At 40.8% G+C, this 17963-nt stretch overlaps 1 protein-coding gene across 5 annotated transcripts in view; it reads left to right on the forward strand.

Annotated features, from left to right (window-relative positions):
• Nucleotides 1-17712, forward strand: part of ttc39a (tetratricopeptide repeat domain 39A) — a 31627-nt gene extending 13915 nt beyond the window's left edge. For 2 of the 5 annotated variants that reach the window (XM_085397787.1, XM_085397788.1), the window contains 16 exons: nucleotides 4828-4959; nucleotides 5584-5624; nucleotides 8723-8790; nucleotides 8881-8945; nucleotides 9065-9164; nucleotides 9400-9465; nucleotides 10119-10227; nucleotides 10311-10378; nucleotides 10472-10531; nucleotides 11041-11202; nucleotides 12570-12661; nucleotides 12996-13116; nucleotides 13827-13938; nucleotides 14105-14219; nucleotides 14328-14444; nucleotides 15820-17712. In XM_085397787.1, the coding sequence (XP_085253913.1) occupies nucleotides 4828-4959; nucleotides 5584-5624; nucleotides 8723-8790; nucleotides 8881-8945; nucleotides 9065-9164; nucleotides 9400-9465; nucleotides 10119-10227; nucleotides 10311-10378; nucleotides 10472-10531; nucleotides 11041-11202; nucleotides 12570-12661; nucleotides 12996-13116; nucleotides 13827-13938; nucleotides 14105-14219; nucleotides 14328-14444; nucleotides 15820-15934 (1543 nt within the window). In that variant the 3' untranslated portion in view covers nucleotides 15935-17712. Of the gene's footprint in view, nucleotides 1-3747; nucleotides 3884-4431; nucleotides 4558-4827; nucleotides 4960-5583; nucleotides 5625-8722; nucleotides 8791-8880; nucleotides 8946-9064; nucleotides 9165-9399; nucleotides 9466-10118; nucleotides 10228-10310; nucleotides 10379-10471; nucleotides 10532-11040; nucleotides 11203-12569; nucleotides 12662-12995; nucleotides 13117-13826; nucleotides 13939-14104; nucleotides 14220-14327; nucleotides 14445-15819 lie in introns of those variants that run through there. The other 3 variants (XM_085397791.1, XM_085397790.1, XM_085397786.1) reach the window with 3 other exon arrangements.
• The last annotated feature ends 251 nt before the right edge of the window (nucleotides 17713-17963 follow it).

Raw genomic sequence — 17963 nt, forward strand, 5'->3', positions numbered from 1 at the left:
CCACTTGCTCGGCCTTGAACTGCTGATCAGACACGTTAGTATTAGTTTCAGACTTTTAGATCTCACGCCTTTGCTTGCAGGCAGGATTTGCTTTGTTTTCCTCCACCTGTTAGCTGTAGTCTGACGCGGCCATGTGGGGCAAGGACACACACATATGTGGACACAGTTTCTATTTAGTCAATCTTGTGTCTGCTACATTTACCCCTACGTTCGTGTTTATGGTCACAGGTAGTTGGAGGTCGTCCCAGGATGCATTGGGAGCAAGACCTCATTTATACAAAGTGCATATTAATTGGAAATCTGACTGTGGAACAATATTGTGTTTGTAGAGACTTTAGTCAGTGCCTTACAGTCACGGTCACCATATCGCCAATCACCCTGAATCTTTTGAATAACTTTGGTCTTGAGCGAGACTCGTGCGTTAAAGTCCTCCGCCACAGTTATTTATGACGGGGTCGGTTATTACGGACACATGGAATTAGTGCGCTGTTAGCAAGCATGGACCAATACTCTGTTTAAGCACTGTTTGTGCAGGTGGACAGCTCAGCACAGGAGACAGTAGATTTATGCTTCACTCATTAACTGAAAGCCGTTGTAAAACTGGAAACTTGATTTACTTTACGAGAAATACAATGGCCATTAAAGGTGATAGAAAAACCACAAACTACATGTCAAATTACTGAAAATGTGCGTCATATCAGGAGGCAGTGGAACAGTCAATGAAAGCAGTGATAAATAAACTGGTATAAAAGCAGTGGATCCAGATAAAAACATAAAACCATAAGTGGACTGACAGCTGGAGGGCGAGATGAAGCAGAAGAGGAAGAGGCTAGACACCAAGCCAAACGAACCATAGCAGCTGAGGAGTAGCAGAAACCGAACGGAGGTTCTCACAGGAAGTACATCGTGTAGCTGGTTAACTTATTGCAGGTCTGTGGAGATATTCAAGCGTCCGATTGTCCTGAAAATCTTACTGGATCACTGATTTGTTTATTCCTTTAATTTTAGATGCTGTGTTGTGGTTTAGCTGGGATTCAGGTCACAGGTCCTCATGTTTTGTAGTTTATGATTAGAAGTCAGAATCCTTGAGTCAAGCCTCATTTCTTTGCATTCGTTTCCAATGAGCCAGCCTTTCTTTTCATTTTGTGGTCTTGAGCAATAGTTCTCGGGGTATTACGAAGGACTTGGCAGCGTTTTCACTCCTTTTCAGTCCAATCCTTATACCGGGGCACCTTCAGAGAAATGTTTTCTTTTTTGTTTCAGACTTATGAATCATTCAAGTCAACCGATGAACCAGTGTTGTGTCTACACATGTCAGACAACTTAGCAAAGAACTAACTTTGAATTATATCTTCAGGCACTTTGTTGCTAGAAGCTTGTCATAAAAAATACATAATTTATTCCCATTTCTTTAGTTGAATCTATTAAAAATGCCAAAGATAACACAGTTTGACAGGCAGGAAATAATATTTTTGGAACAAAAGGGGGATTACCAAATGGCTATTAGCTAAAATTTGAGGAAAGTGGACAAGTGGAGGATGATAAAAGAAGTGGCATAAAGGCATAAACACTATGTACTGCAGATGAAAAAGGACATGACTTTCAGATCCATCTGGCCCTTCAGCATCAATACAAATGTTCTCAGTGGAATGATGGCCTTCAAGAAGCCAACCTTGAGGAAGGAAACAAGGAGAAAATCTTTTTTTAAAAACTGGAGTGAAAATTAATGGCAACAGGTCATACAGATCGATGAATCAAAGTGTGAAGTTTTTGGTTTGGTTCAATATGTACAGAGGAGATCAGGAGAGAGGGACAGTACTGAGTGTCTACACCTACCTGTAAAACTTGGTGGAGGCTCTTTCATGGTTTGGGGCAACATTTCAGCCACTCATGTTGGGTATCTCACCACTGAGAGAATCACCAACACAGAAAACTGCCATGGGATTTTGAGCCACCATCTAGAAAGCATCTGATTGACAACTGCTTCATTGTTCAGCATGACAGGGATCCCAAACACTCTACAAGTGCAGAAGGAGCATACCTGGATAGGAAAACACAGTCATGGATTGGCCTCCCCAGTAGGGTTGGGCGATATGCAAAAATTTTCCAACCGGCAATAGTCAGTCCAATAATCGACGATGGGCGATATTTTCACGCATGCGCAGGCTTTTTGATGGGCGGAGCAATGTAATCATGCACGGACTGATTAGCACGTTTACAATACAGAAGAAGTCCAAGCATGGACGAACTAATTTCCCCCCAAAATTAGGGCTGTCAGCGTTAACGCGGCGTTAACGCGGTCGTCACGATTAACGCGATTTTTGATGCCCTCCTGGAGCACAGAATGAACAAACTTCGGACAAAATACCCGAAATGCGTTGACACACACATTTCAGGGATTTTGACTCCGTCTGCGCTCCAGATGGGTTTATTATTAATCGCATTAGTCGTGATGACGGCGCGTTAACGCTGACAGCACTAAAAAAATATAAAGTCCCCAATTTTGGATTTCTTTGGCTTTAAACCAGATGAAACAGGTAAACCTGATGTAAACACTTGTGCAGACGTGTAGTGCGAGCAAAGTACTTAAACACCACTGACTTGCATGAGCATGCACGTGTCCACCCTCCGGCTGAGTATGCTAGGCTATCACCAGCTTCTGCAGCTGCATCAACAAGCATTTGGGTGATCTCTGAGGAGGGGGCATTTGCTTGCAGATGAAAGAGGGTGCTGTTAAAACAGCGCTATTATTATTATTTTTTTAATGTTGGCTGCTTCTATTAGCTCCATCATTATTAGCAAACGTACTCATGGGCAAATAAATAAATAAATCGCCCTTGACCATCGACAATGGGCTCAGCCTATCGTCGATATATTCGTCCGGTCGCCCAACCACACTCCTCAGAGCCCGGACTTCAACATCACTGAAGCAGTCTGGGATCATCTTGACAGAGAACAACACAAAAACAGCCAACATTCAAAGAAGAGCTGAAGAACTATTCCCGAATATTACTTTCAGAAATTACAGCTACCTAAGAGAGTTCAGCATGTGGTGAAGGATGTAGGTCATACCAAATATTGACTTTCAAACTCATTAGAATTGCTCAAGCTCTGTTTTTGTCCTATATACTGTATTTCCATATATGGAAATGAATAGCTCAGGTGGCCTGTGGTGTGTCCTTGAAAAGAACAGAAATATTTTTCTATTTTCCTTGCAAAATATAGAAACGTGAGTAATGGCTCCACACGGTAACCAGTCAAGTGTTTTTTCATTTTGAGAGGCAGATGTTTGCATGGATGGTGTTCGATACACCTGCGCTGTTGTTTCTCTGTAGCCTGTACTGTTGTCTTCTTTGGGTTAAATTATCAGGGTTAATTCAGACAAGGAGTTATTTTAGGAATCAGCTACAAGCTTCTGTGACAAATTTCCACAGAAATCACTGAAAATGTTTGGATTTAATCAGAACTACCATTGCTGCTTCCATCGTCTTCAACTGAATGCAAAGTGTGTGTCGGTGCACACGTGTTTGTGCGAATCTCAAAGCAGCTCCTCCCTTTCATTATGGAACTACGTGGTGAAAATATGTTGGAGACCCAGCTTTACTGCCATCAGAGGTGCTACGACCTTTTCATCACTGAGATCTGACAGATATTTTGCTGCCATGTGACTAAATTTAAATCACACTCCATCTTAAAAGGTTTCCCAGCCTGAGTTTCACTTGCTGTCTCACATAAACGAGCCTGACGCCATGGAAATGTAACCCAGGCAAATCTCCCTGCTTCTCAGTCTGCGCCTTCTCTGTTTCCAGGTTGCTACTGAGCTTGTTTGGTGTTTGTTTACTGAGTTAAAGCTGATTGGATTCATTTAAGCAAACAGTTGAAGGTTTGTAGTTAGTTAATTTACAAACGTCTCTACTTAATTCTGCAGTTTTCTTTCATGACAGGCAAAAAGTCACATGGATGATGTCACATTTATCTCCGTTTGCCTTTTATTTCCAGTTTGTGTGCACATATATAGATATAGCTGTATTAGGAAACATGAAGTAGAGCATGATTAATGTTTGCTGGCCTAGTTTTCATGGGGTGAAAAATCTGTTTATTGTGAGCTGGTCTGAGGTCAGAGTAACATCCCAGAGGCTGGTCACATGAGTTAATCTGGCGATGAAGAGCAGCGAAATGTTGGCCATGCGGACTGACAGCATTCCTGCCTGCACACCTCTGACTTAATGTCACTTAATATATGATCCAACAAACAGACATGCTTGAAAATGTGTTAATCCCAGGATACATACGGCTGTTTAAACCGTCCGCTATAACTTCAGTGGGACTCCTTATTAATAGCACAAACATATGTTGTATATCTTTAACTTGTTTTGATTAATTAGTAGCTGCTTAACTGTTTAGATCAGGACCAGGAAGCTTTATTAACAAGTTGAACAAGTATTTCGGTATTTATGTGGGGAAAGTGCACGTGGTACACGCTCCAAGTACTTCGGTGTCCTTGTCACCGTGAAAGCCAACAGACACTGTTCAGTATCTCCCGTCTCTTGTCAGCAGGTATTCGTCATTTAGTGGCCACACTGTTGTTCTGTCAGATGACTGCTTATTAATATTTTATGTCTTCAATCATTTAAAAAAAGTTTTTGCAGAATGAGAAATATTTTTGATTTAATCTTTATGTAACCAGGATGTTGAGTTTTATTATTCTAAATCTAAAGCAACTAAATGTTAATGTGTTGTTCTGTAAAATATTGTAAAACAATGCAATATTTAATATTTTTCGTCCTGTGCATCACAACAGAAATTTTCTGTTTGCTTGTTTTACAGAAACAAAGACAGCATGTACCACGCTCTGACCTACGCCACCATTCTAGAAATGCAGGCCATGATGACCTTCGATCCTCAACACATCCTAGTTGCAGGGAACACCATGAAGGAGGCACAGGCTATCTGCCAGAGGTGAGACTTTGTCAGTTAGCTGATAAAATAATAACCAGCTGACTAACAATGACAGGGTCTCTTTTTTTGTTAGTTCCTCTTTAGCCAAGTCAGCTGCGGAAGTTTATTTTGTCTCAACCCAAAATTGAACAGCTTAATGAGCTCTAGTTTCGGTAGTAACATCCTGAGACTCTTCCAGCTCAGTAAAAACAATATTACTGAAGCCTCTGTGAGAATCCATCGCAGAGGCTTTTCTTAGGGCACCACATATGATTAGTCATCTTATAAACACACGTTTATTTCGGCCAATCTGACGTCAGAGCTGCAGTTTCTCTGTGTAAACACTCTGACTGCTCATAGGAAACTTACCGCACACTCAGCCCTTTTTCTTTTAGCAACCTCATCGTGCAGCGTCTCAGCATCCTGTGTTTAGATGAATAAGGCTGAGTCACGTATCTGAAAGGAAACATGATAGGAGGGGAAATGCAGGGCATTGCGACATAAGGTAGGATTGTGTGTGTGTGTGTGTGTGTGTGTGTGTGTGTGTGTGTGTGTGTGTGTGTGTGTGTGTGTGTGTGTGTGTGTGTGTGTGTGTTTTAAACTGATTAGAAAATTGGGTGATGTCGTTTTGTGTTTCTCCATCAGGCAACGCAAGAAGTCTTCCTTTTCAAAAAACTTCACAGAAGGTCGGTACAGTCATGCATACAAATGAGTCTGTGTGTTATTCCTAAAAACAAACCAAGGAAACAGATGTTAGTCTGAGAATATGCTCGAGTTTTCCCTAAAAAGAGGAACCTGCTTGTATTTCTTTTAGTCCAGTTTAATAGTTGAGGTTTTAATAACTTTAGCATAAATTATCTAACCTCTGAAGTGGCTGCAAATTTTACCAGGGTTTTAGACGAATGCCCCCCTGTGATTTTACCTGCACCCTGCGATTTGATTTTTAATCATTTCAACAGCAAACTGAAGAAAAGCCTTGACTCCGTTGCTCCACTCACCACCAAAAAGATTAACGTAAAACATGCATCACCCTGGAGAAACGAAGAAGTCAAAACACTCAAAAGAAACTGCAGGGCAGCAGAAAGGAGATGGAGGAAAAATAAAAATGCTATCAACCATCAAATATTTTCTGAGCAACTTAAAATGTACAATAATACATTAAGGAAGTCAAGAAATTCATACTTCGCCAAAATAATCAGTAATAACAAAAATAATCCCAAGGTCCTCTTTTCCACCATAGATCATTTATTTAACCCTGATTTTAACAGCTCCCAAAGAAGCCCACAGACTCGCTCTGTGAGCAGTTTGCAGACCACTTCAGGGGAAACGTCAGCGGCATCAGATCTGATATTTTATCTAATCGCCATATGTTTGTAAACACATCTGATGGCTCGATTGTACCTGAGGAGACACTGGACAGCTTTGTCCTGGTTAATGCTGAGAACCTTCAGAAGGTTTTCTCCACAGTGAGACCCACCACATGTCTTTTAGATCCAATCCCCCCTTTACTCTTTAAAACACTTTATGGATTTTTTGAGGCTGAGCTTTTATACATGATGAATTGCTCTCTTCAGTTGGGTGTCTTCCCTGCTGCCTTTAAAACGGCGGTGGTGAGGCCCCTTCTGAAGAAGAGCAATTTGGATTGTAATGATTTTAATAACTACAGACCTGTATCCAACTTACCATTTTTAAGTAAAATCTTAGAAAAACTTGTTTTTACTCAGATTAATGATTTTCTAAATGATAGACAGATCCTGGAGATATTCCAGTCTGGATTTAGGGTGAACCACAGCACAGAGACGGCTCTCCTAAAGGTTTTAAATGATCTTAGATGTAACTGGGACGCCCAAAAGCTCTCAGTCCTGGTGCTACTGGATCTAAGCGCAGCCTTTGATACAGTAGACCACGCTATTCTTTTAAACAGACTGAAACACATGGTGGGCCTCTCTGGTGCTGTACACAACTGGTTCACTTCCTGTCTCTCAGACAGAACTTTTATGGTGAGTATGGATACATGCTCCTCTAAGATCCATAAAATGACATGTGGTGTGCCTCAAGGGTCGGTTCTAGGCCCTGTACTTTTTAATTTGTATATGCTCCCTCTCGGCAGTGTCATCAGGAGGCATGGAGTGAACTTCCACAGTTACGCTGATGACACGCAGCTGTACATCTCTGTGTCTCCTGATGACACCAGACCAATGGATGCCCTTTTTAACTGTATCTTAGATATATGATCTTGGATGGCAGAAAACTTTTTACAGCTTAACCAGGACAAAACTGAAGTTTTAATTGTCGGTCCTGAGGCTCAGAGAGAGAAACTCTTGTCTAAATTAGAGGCATTTTCACTATGTCCTTCGCTACAAGTGAAAAACCTGGGTGTTATTTTTGACTCTGAGCTTGGTTTTATCCCACATATTAAACATGTAACTAAAATTGGATTTTATCATCTAAAAAATATAGCCAGAGTCCGCCCTATTCTCTCTCGGGCCAACACGGAGATGTTGATGCATGCTTTTATTACCAGTCGTATTGATTACTGTAAGGCCCTGCTCTCTGGTCTTCCTAAGAAGAATATTTCACCTTTACAACTTTTGCAAAACTCTGCAGCTTGTGTGCTGACGAAGACCAGAGGGCGGGCCCACATTACACCGGTTTTAGAATCGCTGCATTGGCTCCCCGTGTGTTTCAGGATCGATTTTAAAGTTCTTTTATTGGTTTTTAAATGTCTTAATGGTCTTAGGCCTTCTTATCTCTCAGATCTGCTTTTACCATACGAACCCTCGCGGACCCTGAGGTCCTCTGGTGCTGGCCTTTTGATTGTCCCTAAAGTCAGGACACATACTCACGGAGAGGCAGCGTTTCAGTGGTATGGTCCTCGTCTGTGGAACAGCCTGCCGGAGGAGCTCAGGGCCGCAGAGAACGTACATGTTTTTAAGAACAGGCTCAAGACCCACCTTTTTAATTTAGCTTTTATTTAATGTTTATTTATTTTATGCTTATTTATTCTATCCTGTTATTCTATTATTAATTTAGGCTTTACCTAATATTTATTGATTTTATTCTTATTCATTTTTTAATCTTCTTACTCTATTTATATTTATATTTATATTTATATTGTATCCTGTTCTTATTTATTTTATCATTTTACCCTGTATATAGCCTATTGTGTCATATCTCCAGTGTTTCCTCGGAGGGCACTCTCTGCACCGGGGCTGTGATCGACCGTGGCTGCTGGGGCTCTGGGGGTCCTCTCAGCCTGGCTGGGGGGCTCCTTTGCCTCCCTCCTGCTGTGTGCCCGGCCTGGAGGCTGCGGTCTGTGACCGGCTCTCGGTGCAGACGGCTCCCTGTTATAGTGTTTCCTCACTTGGCTCATGCGAACCCAGCCCAATTTTACTCTTTAAGTGTGCGTGTGTGTGTGTGTGTGGGGGTGTGGGGTGGGGGGGGGGGGGAAAATATGTGTGTATTCACATCATTTATGTCAATGAGAGTGTGGGGAGTGAGTTGGAGGGTGGGGTGGGCTGCTTTTAACTATGTAAAGCACTTTGTGCTACATTTTTTGTATGAAAAGTGCTTTATAAATAAAGACTGATTGATTGATTGATTGATTGAAGTTATTAGATGATCATTAAATTATTCTAAATAATTAAAATGTTTAGACTTTGTAAGTGTTTAAATGTTTGCTCCATGTTAAAGTAGTACCTCTGCATGTGTATGTGTGTGTTTGGTCATTATGCTGGAGCCCGTGTTTGATTGACAATAACTGGTACAATCGATTTCACTTCAGAGGAGCTCCATGCTGAAGTTTGTTACGCCGAGTGTCTCCTCCAGAGGGCAGCGCTCACCTTCCTTCAGGTCAGGAGGCTTACAGCAGCCAGTGCTACTGATGTGTTTGCCACCATCACTCATTTTCTGTTTTGTGTTTTTAAACTCATTCGTGCTCAGGATGAAAACATGATCAGTTTTATCAAAGGAGGAATCAAAGTGAGGAACAGCTACCAGACTTACAAGTGAGTATCTCCAGGATATCCATGTTTCCATCCCTGTTTCCTGGAAGACCTTTTATTCTTCCATCAGGACTTCATCGCAGCTTATTCCCCTTAATTTGCTTATATCTTAACCCCCTCAGAGAGCTTCACACAGTCCTGCAGTCCTCCGGATACACTCATGGTGACAACCATGGGCATTTTGAGGGTGGCGTGAAACTGGGAGTGGGAGCTTTTAATCTAGTAAGTAATAGTTTGCACTTGTGCCTCATTGATTGACTTAATTTTGTGATGCTTGGTTAACAAAAAAGGCACCAGAAGAGCAGAAGATCTGCATAAATTAAGAGCTGCTCCAGCCTAACATGGCGATAGCTGCAAGAAATCCAACATAGTTTGTTCAGCATCTGTAATAACAATGAAATGCTCTGTAATTATGTTTCTGACCTTTTCATTTCCACTGCTTGTTTGCTTCCTGCAGATGATTTCCATGTTGCCTACTCGGACACTCAAGCTGCTGGAGTTTGTCGGTTTCTCTGGTAATAAGGTAAGCGTTTCTGAGAAGTCAGACTTCTGACATGGCGCTCTCTAACAGCTTTGGCTGGAGATATTTTGCGAGCCGATACACCCTTCCGCTCTGTTTGAAATGCCTCTTTATGAATCGGAGAAAGAGAAGTGTTTCGAGAACTGTAAGTGCATCTGTGGTAGAACTCATCACACTACTACTAAGATGAGTTTGTTGTGTTATTTTTCATGGAAATGTGAAATGAAACTTGCAACCATCAATAAAATGATGGTTGCTTTGATAATAATGAGCAATGACTATTTCTCTAAATTGTGGTTACCAGTTGTAACTACTGATTTCATTCATCAAGCCATCACATCAGCACCTCAGTTGACCTTTGAATATTACCATCATGACTGATTTATCTTCCGGTTATGAACATGCAAATACTGCATTTCTTGTATTTTGTACTTGCGTGTTTTGCACACAGGCCAGTTTGTGAGTCAGAGAAGTGGTAGACAAGCAGACGCTGTTTTATCCCCAGAACATGCTGACTAAACACAGAAGATTTTCCCATAACTACTTTAGTGTATTCTCTGTGTGCTGGTTTTACTGCTAATTGGCTGATAGATCTTCCACAAATGAAGACTTAATGTAGACTCAGAAAATGTGTGCAACTGTGTGTGTTTATATAGGAGTTTGGTCTCCAGCAGCTTCAAGAGGGCTCAGTAGAAAGTACATTCAGGTCCTTCCTGTGCAACATGCTTCTCCTCTGTTATCACACGTTCATGAGCTTCATACTAGGTGAGCAACACACCCACACACGCACATCTGCAAATTAACACTAAAAGATGCAATCTGAGCTGGGTTCCTTCTGTCTCGCAAAGGCACTGGAGAAGGAGACGTTGAGGATGCAGAAAAACTGCTGGAGCCATATCTTAAAAAATACCCCAAGGTATGTCAGGATGAATGACTGTGTGTGCTTTTCAAATGTTGCTATGATTGTTTGTGTCATTCTCACAAACATACTGTGTTTGTCTTCATCCAGGGATCCATCTTTTTGTTCTTTGCTGGTCGGATAGAAGAGATCAAAGGCAACCTGGATGCTGTGAGTAATTTATTTTCCCTTGGAGAAAGTGTGTGTGTGTGTGTGTGTGTGTGTGTGTGTGTGTGTGTGTGTGTGTGTGTGTGTGTGTGTGTGTGTGTGTGTGTATTTTTAATGCATATCAGTAATGTATTTAAATCTTGTATTTTGTAGTTCTGTTTATGTCAGTATATTTATGTTTTTTGCACCATGTGAGAGAGTACTGCCTTCATCTTTTAATCCTTACATAATGACAATAAAGTCTTGAATCCTGAATGTTGAAAATGTGAAGTACCAGAATGAAAAGCTCTTTCAAATACTTAACAAATCACCTCATGTGGAATAAAGGTCATAACTATTTTTTTCTGTATTTTGCTCATTTTTCTAAACATTGATTGCCAGTTTTGTGTCCTTAACTAAAATACTGATAAAGTCAAATCATCTCTTCTGCAAACATATCATATCGGTATCATAATTTAGTGGCATATGTTTGACAAACAGCGATTCTCAACCTTTACGTGCCTTTCTTCCAGGCTATCAAGCGTTTTGAGGAGTGCTGCGAGGCTCAGCAGCAGTGGAAGCAGTTCCATCACATGTGCTACTGGGAGCTGATGTGGTGCTTCACATACAAAAGGCACTGGAAGATGGCCTACTTCTACGCTGACCTGCTCAGCAAGGAGAACTCATGGTCCAAGGTGGGCCACCATAATGTGGGATGTGAATCTGAGCGGGCAAAGTAATAAAAGAAATGTAAAAGTTAGTGAAGTCAAGATAAAAAATAAATAAACAACAACCGTGGTGCAAAAAACAAAAATCATTGTAAATAAAACAAACATGATATGCTTAAAAACAACATTACCAGGATAGAATGCGGATCAGACTGGTTCTTAGTCAAATGAAATACAGTTAAATACTTTCTTTTCTTTCGGCTGCTGCCTGTAGGGGTCGCTATAGAGAATCGCCTGCCTCCATCTCTCCCTATCTCCAGCTTCCTCCTCTGTGGTCTTCTTCTTTTCCTCCTGCCTGGCAGCTCCATATTTGCCCAGATTATCCGCTGTTCCTCCTCTGCACATTCCCTCTTTAACTATTCAGTCTGAGCTCTCCCTCTGATGTAGATATGATTAAATACAGTAAATAATACATTAAATCTTAAGTACAATTTCAAGAAAATAAATATTAAGATTTTTCATAAAGTTTTTACTAAAAAAGGAATATTTAATGTGAGAGGGGAGCTATCCCAGAGCTTTGAAGGTGCTCCTCTATACACTCCATTTTAACATAACAAAACATTTACATTTTTTCCGAGGCTTTAGCTGTAGTGCTACACTTTTTGATTTCATATACCTTTGGTTCCCATTTATTTTTCAGTCTTGGCACAGATTTTACTTTTTGACTCAACCCTCCCATATACTCACATCTGGCAAAGGCACTAGGAGTTCAGTTTTATTACCCGATGAGGTTGAGTTTGTGTCTCCTCTTCTAAATAAACTCTTTACAAATTCCATTTCAAAAGTTCAGGAAAGCAGAGATGATTAAGGGCCACAGGAGACTTTGGCTGCTGAGCGACTGCAAAGAGTCAATAAAGCCATCTATCCATTTTCTTAACTACTTATCCAGTTCAGGGTCACGTGGGGGGCTGGAGCGTATCTCAGCTGTCACTGGATGAGAGGTGGGATATACCCTAGACAAGCTGCAGGTCCATCATCAGACCGACCATCCCTCCATCCATCCATCCGCCCATCCATCCATTTTCTTCGGCTTATCCAGTTCAGGGTCGTATGGGGGCTTCAACCTATCCCAGCCGTCATTGGCTGAGAGATGGGATATACCACGGACAGCCTGCAAATGCATCACAGGGGCTGTTCAAACTAAACTGTGCAGTTATTTTAGCAGAAACAGACATGAACTGTTCTCAGGTCACAAGAACCAAAATCCTTCCAACATATAAAAGCACCACAAATGTGGATGTCCAACTTTTGATTTTTGTCTTTTTTCCCCTCCTTATCTCATTTTCAAAGGAAGGATGAGATTTAATTAGTAACCACGTTTTTCCTTCCCTCAGGCTACCTATGCATATATGAAAGCAGCCTACCTCAGTATGCTGACTAAGGATGATTGCCTAACCTTTGGGGAGACAGCACTTAGTCTGTTCAGGTAGGAATTAAGACGCTGCTGAAATTACTCAGCAAAGCAGAGATGACTCACTGTGAAAGTATCAATAATGTCATAATCGTATCTTCCCCAAAGAGCCTGTCCTTTGTAAATAATATGAGCTAATATTTAAGAATACTCTATAAGGTGTATCAGAGGAGTAATATGACAGAAATTAAACTGGTGTTTTTGGCATTAAACTCTTTTTGTGTCACAGATATTCTAATTTTTTGTGGTAACCATTAACGGTGCTCCATGATAAAACATTTGATTAGACTGTTGGGCTTTTAAAACTGTCTGGAGGATATGTAATTACTAAATGCATCTCATATTTCAGGCAGGTCCCAGGGCTCAAGCAGAAAATAGCAGGAAAGTCTTTGCCAACGGAGAAGTTTGCTATCAGGAAAGCCCGCCGCTACCTGGCAGAAAATCCCGTACCTCTTCCTGCTCCTCCGCTGGTGAGCACTGGATGACGCCATCTTGCATGTTGCCCAGTAAACATAAATTAAATTAAAGTAAAGCCAAAGACTTTACTTGACATTTGCCTCCTATTTACCCTGCGGTGCAGCCCTGTAAAACGTGAATGTACTGGTTCAGCCAATCAGAATGGACAGTTTATATGTGTGACTCATAGCTCAGACAGCTGTGCTATTCTACCCACAGACTTTATATAATAGGTGAACTTGTGAACTATAATTTTGAAACCTCAACTTTGTAATTTTGGTTGGTTTCATATTTGCTTGACCTGACTGAGACTGCACATTCGTACAAGTAGTGACGTATGAATCAGAAGTTAGTCGCTCCCTAAATCAACCTGCCGTGTCATCTATTCTACCCTAAATAGGATCATAATTTACTAAATAAACATTACGCCGTGTCAAATAAGCACTGAAACTAGTGACTGACCATAGCAGCATTAGCAAAGAGGTAATCGAGGGTTGTTATTTCACCAGTGGGGCACATTGCACAGTTAAGGTAGCATGGATCTGTTTTGAATGGCTGAACCTGTCAAATGCCACAGCAGTTTGCACATCTGTGCCCATAGTGCTAAAGGTGATTATCCCGAGTGTCACTGCAGAGAAAATGCTTTTTTTGTCAACCTGTAGTAAAAGATTATTATTGGTTGTTAGCCGTGCATGATTTGTGCATGTGTTTGTCTGTCTTCTAGGAGATGATGTACATCTGGAACGGTTATACAGTCATTGGCAAACACAAAGACTTAACTGAAGGCATGCTGAAAACACTGGATGAGGCACAGGCTCAACTTGAAAGTCTACCAAGTATGTAAATCCATTAAGCACATTTACAAAGACAATTCTGATTGAAATAAATGCTATATTACAGAAATTAATCCAAACATATTAGAGACGGGTGTTGATGTAGATATAATTGAGATTGTTTGTTCAGAATGACCCAGTCTGTCTTCTGTTTGCTGCCGACTTTTAGGAACGGAGTTCTCCATAGATGATCAGTGTTTGCTGAGCCTCCTGAAGGGACTGTGTCTCAAACACTTGGGTCACCACGAGGAGGCAGAGCACTACTTTACCCTCGTCCTCTGCAAGTAAGAGCCTTTCCTCAAAGTGCTTCAGTTACAGAGTCGTCTGATTCAGTCTTTCAGTTGTGTTCTGGTGAAAACAGGTTGACATTTGATTTTTGTTCTCGTCTTCAGTGAAACTCAGATCAAGTATGACCACTACCTGGTCCCCAATGCCCTGCTGGAACACGGCCTGCTGTGTCTGCAGCAAGGCAGAAAAGATGACGCTATCAAACTGCTAGAAACAGCAAAGTAAGTCTTTGAACCAGCAAAGCATATTTAAGTCATCTGTACTTAATAGAATATGTATGAATCAGATACTCTCCCACATTCTTGTTGTAGTGTAATCAAGTGTTAACAGTACATTATGCAGTCATGTGAAAAAGAACGCTTTTCACAGTATACTCCATGATTCATTAGCTGGTAGCACCAATAACTGAATTGAATGGCAGCGTAACTAAGGGAAGGTTCAGGGTCACCCGATTCAGTCCTAAAAATAAGCTTTATCAAAAAGGAACGTTTTAAGCGTGGTCTCAAAGTAAAGAAGGTGTCTGTTCCCCAAATCCAAACTGGAGCTGATTTCACAGAAGACGCCTGAAAGCTGAACGCTTTCCTGTTTATTTGTTTAATATGGATGTTGAAGGACGTAGGCTGGTCAAAAATGACTCCAACATTCATCGCAGTGTTACGGGAGGACCAGGTGATGCCATCCAGAGTTTAAACACCATATTTCTGAGATTTGTGCAAAAAACGTTTTATCTGAATTTGAAAGTGGGCAATTAGAGGTCACCCAAACCTTTATGTTTTTAAGGCATGCCTGCACTTTAACTAACTGTTGTGTGTCATCTGGCTTCATGGATAGGTAACGCTGGGTATTATCTGCATAGCAATGAAAATGTGTAATGCCTTCTAATAATAAGGACTAAGGGAAGCATGTATAATGTAAATGGAATTAATACTGATCCCAGCACAGAAGCCTGTGGAGCCTCCATAATTACCTTTATTGTGAAGATGACTCCCCATTGCAAAACGAGCTTAAATCATCACCCCTGGCCTCCACCACCGTGCTTGACAGTTAATATGGGGTGTGCTGATATGCTGTGTATGGTCTTGTTTTGTCCAAAGGATATCCTTGTAATTTATTCAGACCACAAACCTAAATCGTGCTGCTACGCTCTACCTCCTGGCAATTCTTCCAAACAAACCATACTTCTTCAATCTTTAATTGTACTGTGATGAACTTTGTCACAAACATGCTGAGACTCTCTCAGCATTGCATTGTCTGACTTTGGGGTGCTTTTCCTGGGCTTTTCCATGAGACACTTGAATGCTCCAGGTCACACTTGCTGATGATCAATTAATCTGTTTGATTAGGAACATGTAGTAATCTATATGACTACGTAGAGTCCAGCCAAAATGTTCATTTTTACATGACTGTACACATGAAACCTTTCATTTAGAATTTCCACTTTTGATGTTTTGAAATACGTCTTCCATTCATCTTCATGGTTTCACTCAGATTTGAGTGTTTTAGAATACGAGATAAAGTTTACTCGACTTTGCTATAAACTTCGGATTTCTGGGGTTCAGGTTGAACTTTCTTGATCTTCTTTTTTTTCTGTTTCAGGCAAAATTACAAAAACTACTCGATGGAATCACGGACACACTTTCGTATACAGGCTGCTTTGCACAAGGCCAAAGGCAGCGGGGAGAACGGTATCCATGTGCCCTCCAGCCCATAACAAACAGAGGACGGCACACTAAGGAAAGACAGCATTTGTCTCCTACAGTCTCATCATGCCAACACACAGACCAGGACAGACCTGATTATTAGGGAATAATTTGTTAGTTTTCATCAAGAGGCTAGGGGAAGAGGCTTTTCCTCATGTGTGCCAAGCAACTGCAGCTCTGACTGGCTTCGGTGGATTTGCCCTCTTCCAGAGATATATCCTCATGAACTTTACTTCCTTCTGATTTAAAATGGAGACTAATTATGAAATGTGCCTATATTTATGAAACATTGCTTCTAGCGGGGTCGTCTGTCTAGCACTGTGGCCACCTGTAAGTGGTGCACTGGAGTACAAAACACAATCAGATTTATTTGGTGTATATTCTAAGTTGCCTCTGCTAATACCCCAAGGGTAGAACATTCCTGGTGCAGGGTACTGAGTCTGCGATTTGATGGAGCCAGAGTACCAAACAACCTTTACAGAAATGACTGACACTAGCTTCTCCAAGTCATTTGATCTGGCTGCTGTAGAGTTTCCCATTTTTTGTGTAGAATATAAATGAGCGATTATTTAAAAATAAAAATGACACACAGTGATGTTTTGTTAAGTCCCTGAGAACTAGGAGATTCCTTGTAATTGGTTACTGATCAGCAATATAATCAAAAATGATATGTTGTTTAAATTTTTACACTAAACTTTGGTTTATTCTGTTTGTCAGAGAGAGAGTGTTTTATTGCGCATTTTCCTTTTTCCCCTTTTTCTGAAACATATTACATCAGTGGTAGACACACATGTATTTTGTGAGATAGCTCTCTCCGAGTTTCCCTTTGAAGAGATGATCAAATCTAAAATCTTGTTTTATTTATAGTTGCATTTTATGGCTTTTTGCACAGAGCTTTGGAAGTCAGCCAGATATGCAACCTCTCCAGAGTAAAAGAAAAAGAATGCCTCTAAGACTTCCTCTAAGACATTTATATACTGTAAATGGCACCTTTTACACAAATTGTCCCGTTTTAAGAGGACAGATGAATGTGTCTTTTAGAAAGGCAGACTCCCTTCTTTTCCCCTCCTGGTGTGTGGGACGGCCTCCAGCAGTACTTGAGCTCGAACAAATGGGCCTTTCACGGCGAGCGGCAAAGTGCTGCGTGCTTGTCCGCCTGCTGCATCTTTAGTAGGTGAAGGAGCTCAGAAGCATCGCAACCACCACAGTCTTCCTGCTTCAGGATCATCTTCTGCTGCTCTTGTATATTACATGCTTGCCCAGAAACATCTATTGAAGCACTTGGATGTTGTAATCACTTCCTGTATATAGTAATCTGGTTATGGATAAATAGGGGTCACCTCTAACATGGTTGGTGGTTAGGTTATTGGAAAGGTTGCGTACTTGCAATAGTGAGTAATAAACCTGAACTCACATGTTGTCTCAAGTGTTGGAATTAGAGCAGTAGAGCACTGTTGTTTTATTCATGATTAGAGTTCGATTTAGGATTTAAGATGGCTTGAAGTTCTTTTTTTCTAATGGTGAAGGAAATGCATTCTTATTGTTCTAACAGCAGCTGCTCTCCAGAAATTTCCCAAAACCACTCATGTTATACTTTCAAATAACATTATTTTCATTTTTTGCTCTTTGGGTTTGCAACTGCAGTCAAATTCTAACTAATGTAGTGGCATTATCTGCATATTTTACTGGGCATGGCTACCAAAATTACGGAATGACATTCCTGTACATACTGAATGTTTCCGTTGTAATTTAACATGATGAAAAGCAACTACAAATCCAATTTTGTGTTGTCTGGTTTTTCCTTTTAGCCATTTAAGCATAACAAAACAGAGTTTACAGAGTGAAGTGGTGTTAGGTACAGAACAAAGAACTTGACTGTACATCTGTTGTCCTTATATAATCTAATCTGTTAGATAAAGTCATCTTATTTTGTTGAAGTGTGAGACTCTGGCAGTCAGGGATACGAAAACAAGGACTATTATAACACGTCATAATCTATCGAAAACACACAAAGAGAATTTTAAAAAAAAATTATTCTAA

The sequence above is a fragment of the Rhamphochromis longiceps genome, linkage group LG23 (assembly GCF_057381845.1).
Source record: "Rhamphochromis longiceps isolate RC_006_pf linkage group LG23, R_longiceps_female_GT1.1, whole genome shotgun sequence".
Classification (NCBI taxonomy): Eukaryota; Metazoa; Chordata; class Actinopteri; order Cichliformes; family Cichlidae; genus Rhamphochromis; species Rhamphochromis longiceps.